The sequence below is a fragment of the Nannospalax galili genome, unplaced genomic scaffold (genome assembly GCF_000622305.1).
Source record: "Nannospalax galili isolate Female #2095 unplaced genomic scaffold, S.galili_v1.0 scaffold337, whole genome shotgun sequence".
NCBI lineage: Eukaryota > Metazoa > Chordata > Mammalia > Rodentia > Spalacidae > Nannospalax > Nannospalax galili.
The window spans coordinates 233,603-236,188 of record NW_008340932.1 but is presented as its reverse complement, the minus strand read 5'-3'; the positions used below and the strand labels follow the sequence as shown (position 1 = coordinate 236,188).

The following is a 2,586-nucleotide window of genomic DNA, read 5'->3' as shown; positions in this document are numbered from 1 at the left end:
ATTCTATGACATACATAATATATTATATAATATATATGGTGGGCTCTCTGTATTAATTTTTAGATTGACTTTATCTTACTTAAGTTGTCACTTTTCCTTTTCAGTGTGTGATCATAATGTTTTGTTACAGTCATTCAGTAAATATTTGCTCATAATATTTTATTTTTCTCTTGTAAAAGCTCATTAAACTTTAATTGAATCATTACTTTGTTCTTGATATTTATGTTCAGAATAAATTAATCAGTGGACTTAATACATCTGTAAGAGTTATTTTTAGTTGCTTCCTATTGATTTTGTTATCATCATCAATTCAGGATCTACTGAATGGAGTCACACATTTATGTTTCTGTATTTGCCTATTATTTGTGATAAGAAAATAAATATTGTAGAGTTTATACTAATGAGAGTTTTGCTTTCCTTTGTTTCATTCAAAGAACAGTCCTGGAGCTGGAATTGCAAACCATTGTTAGCGGCCATGTGGGTACTGGGAACAAAACCCTGGTCCTCTGCAAGAGCAACCAGTGGTCTCAACTGCTGACCCATGTTTCCAGTTCTATCTATAATTACTTTAAATCTAAATAAATCAAATTCTCTAACTGTATTAAAAAATCTATAAGATAGAAAAAATGTGAAGAAATGAAAGACACAGAATCCAAAGCCTTGCTCTGCATTAGAGACTAATCTTTTCTGCAGTGCTTTTTTTTAAAAAAAATTATTTATTATTTTTATTTTATGTGTATGTGTGTATTGCCTGCATGAAGGTAAGTGTACCCATGTTGTGCAATGCCTGTGGAGATCAGAAGAGGCTGTCAGATCCCATGGGACTGGAGTTACAGACAGTTCTTAGCTGCCATGTGGGTGCTGGGATTTGAACCTGGGTCTTCTGCAAGAACAACCAATTTTCTTAACCACTGAGCCATCTCTCCAGCCCCGCTCTACTTTTTGAAAGTTCAGAATACACAAAACAATATTAAGAAGACAAGTGTCCATTAAAGCAAAATAAAAGAAAGAACCAAACAAGAACCCAGATTTCCAAACCATTTACTAATGTGTAAATATATGTTTCTTTTAGTAGAATATTAAGTTCAATGGAAACACCAAAGGAATAGTAAATCAGAAACAAGAAAAACTGGGGAAGAAGTGACATTCAATTGAGATTTTTAAATATAAGAATTGATTTGTGTGATGAGAAGGATCATGGTCCATTGTTCTCTATAATATCATAATTTTTCCCCTATGGAGCAAATGAAATATATTCCTATATGATGGAAATAGTGTTGAGTGATACTGCCTTTATCATATTTTATTACACCATCATTCCATAATAAAGATTAAATACAAACTTTACATTGATACTTAATGACTCTTAGAAAGGCATTTTTTACCTCTTTGTTTCTAAAGCTGTATATCAAGGGGTTAAGCATGGGGATCACTAGAGTGTAAAACACAGACGCTATTTTATCCGTTTCAAAGGAGTGAGCAGATTTGGGCTGTAAGTACATGAAGAGCAGGGTCCCGTAGAACACCACCACCACTGTCAGATGAGAACCACAGGTGGAGAAAGCTTTCTTCCTGCCTTCTGCAGAATGCATTCGACATATGGCTAGCAGAATCAGAAAGTAAGATACTAAGACTATCAGGAGAGAGGAGATCAAATTAAGCGCTGAAAATAATATGATTATCAATTCTATATCTTGTGCATTTGAACACAGCAAAAGTAACATGGGGACATTATCACAGTAGAAATGGCTGATGACATTGGTGCCACAGAAAGTCAGCATAAAAATCTTAGTAGTTATCAATATGGCCTGGAAGGTACTGTAGAGGTATGGAATGCCCACCAACACATGGCAACGTCTCTGAGACATGATGACATTGTAAAGCAGAGGGCTACAGATGGCCACAAAGCGGTCATAGGCCATTGCAGACAAGATGAAAAGTTCACTGATAATGAATGTAATGTAGAATGCCATCTGTGTGGCACAAGCATAGTATGAAATGGCATTTTGATCCACAACAAAATTCACCATCATCTTGGGATAAATCACAGTGGAATTACTGAGATCAATGAAAGCTAGGTGTCTGATAAAATAATACATAGGTGTGTGAAGGCGGGAGTCCAGCTTGGTCAAAATGATCATGCCAAGGTTGCCCACTACTGTGGCTCCATAGATGATGAGGAAGACTCCGAAAAGTGGGAGCTTCAGCTCTGCCCACTGGGTGACTCCAGTCAGAATGAATTCTGTGGGCACTGTTGTATTCTGTTGGCCCATTTTGATCAGTGAGCACTTCTGAAAAGATACAGAAGTGGTATGAGCTTTCACATTGAACCCCCAAACAAAGAATGAAATTCAGACACAGTGAAAACTAGAATTCTAATGGCTTTTAAAATAATTACAACATCTGATTCTAAATGGTAAATAAAGGGCAGAAATCTCTACATTCTAAGAGATTCTTATGAGATACATTCAGCATTAGGGTTACATTCTTAATTAGGTTAGTCATATTTAATCAGATCTATTGACAATAAAATCAAATAGATGCTGGTATGGGAAATAATGGACTTTTTTTCCTTTTAACAATAGA

General features: G+C 35.4%; 1 protein-coding gene across 2 annotated transcripts in view; it reads right to left on the bottom strand.

Moving 5' to 3' along the window:
* LOC103736655 (olfactory receptor 8K5-like) overlaps positions 1–2,297 on the bottom strand; it is an 8,661-nt gene extending 6,364 nt beyond the window's left edge. The window contains exon 1 of one of the 2 annotated variants that reach the window (XM_017798925.1): positions 1,365–2,273. In XM_017798925.1, the coding sequence (XP_017654414.1) occupies positions 1,365–2,273 (909 nt within the window). Of the gene's footprint in view, positions 1–1,331 lie in introns of those variants that run through there. The other variant, XM_008836177.2, reaches the window with a different exon arrangement.
* Positions 2,298–2,586: the final 289 nt, after the last annotated feature.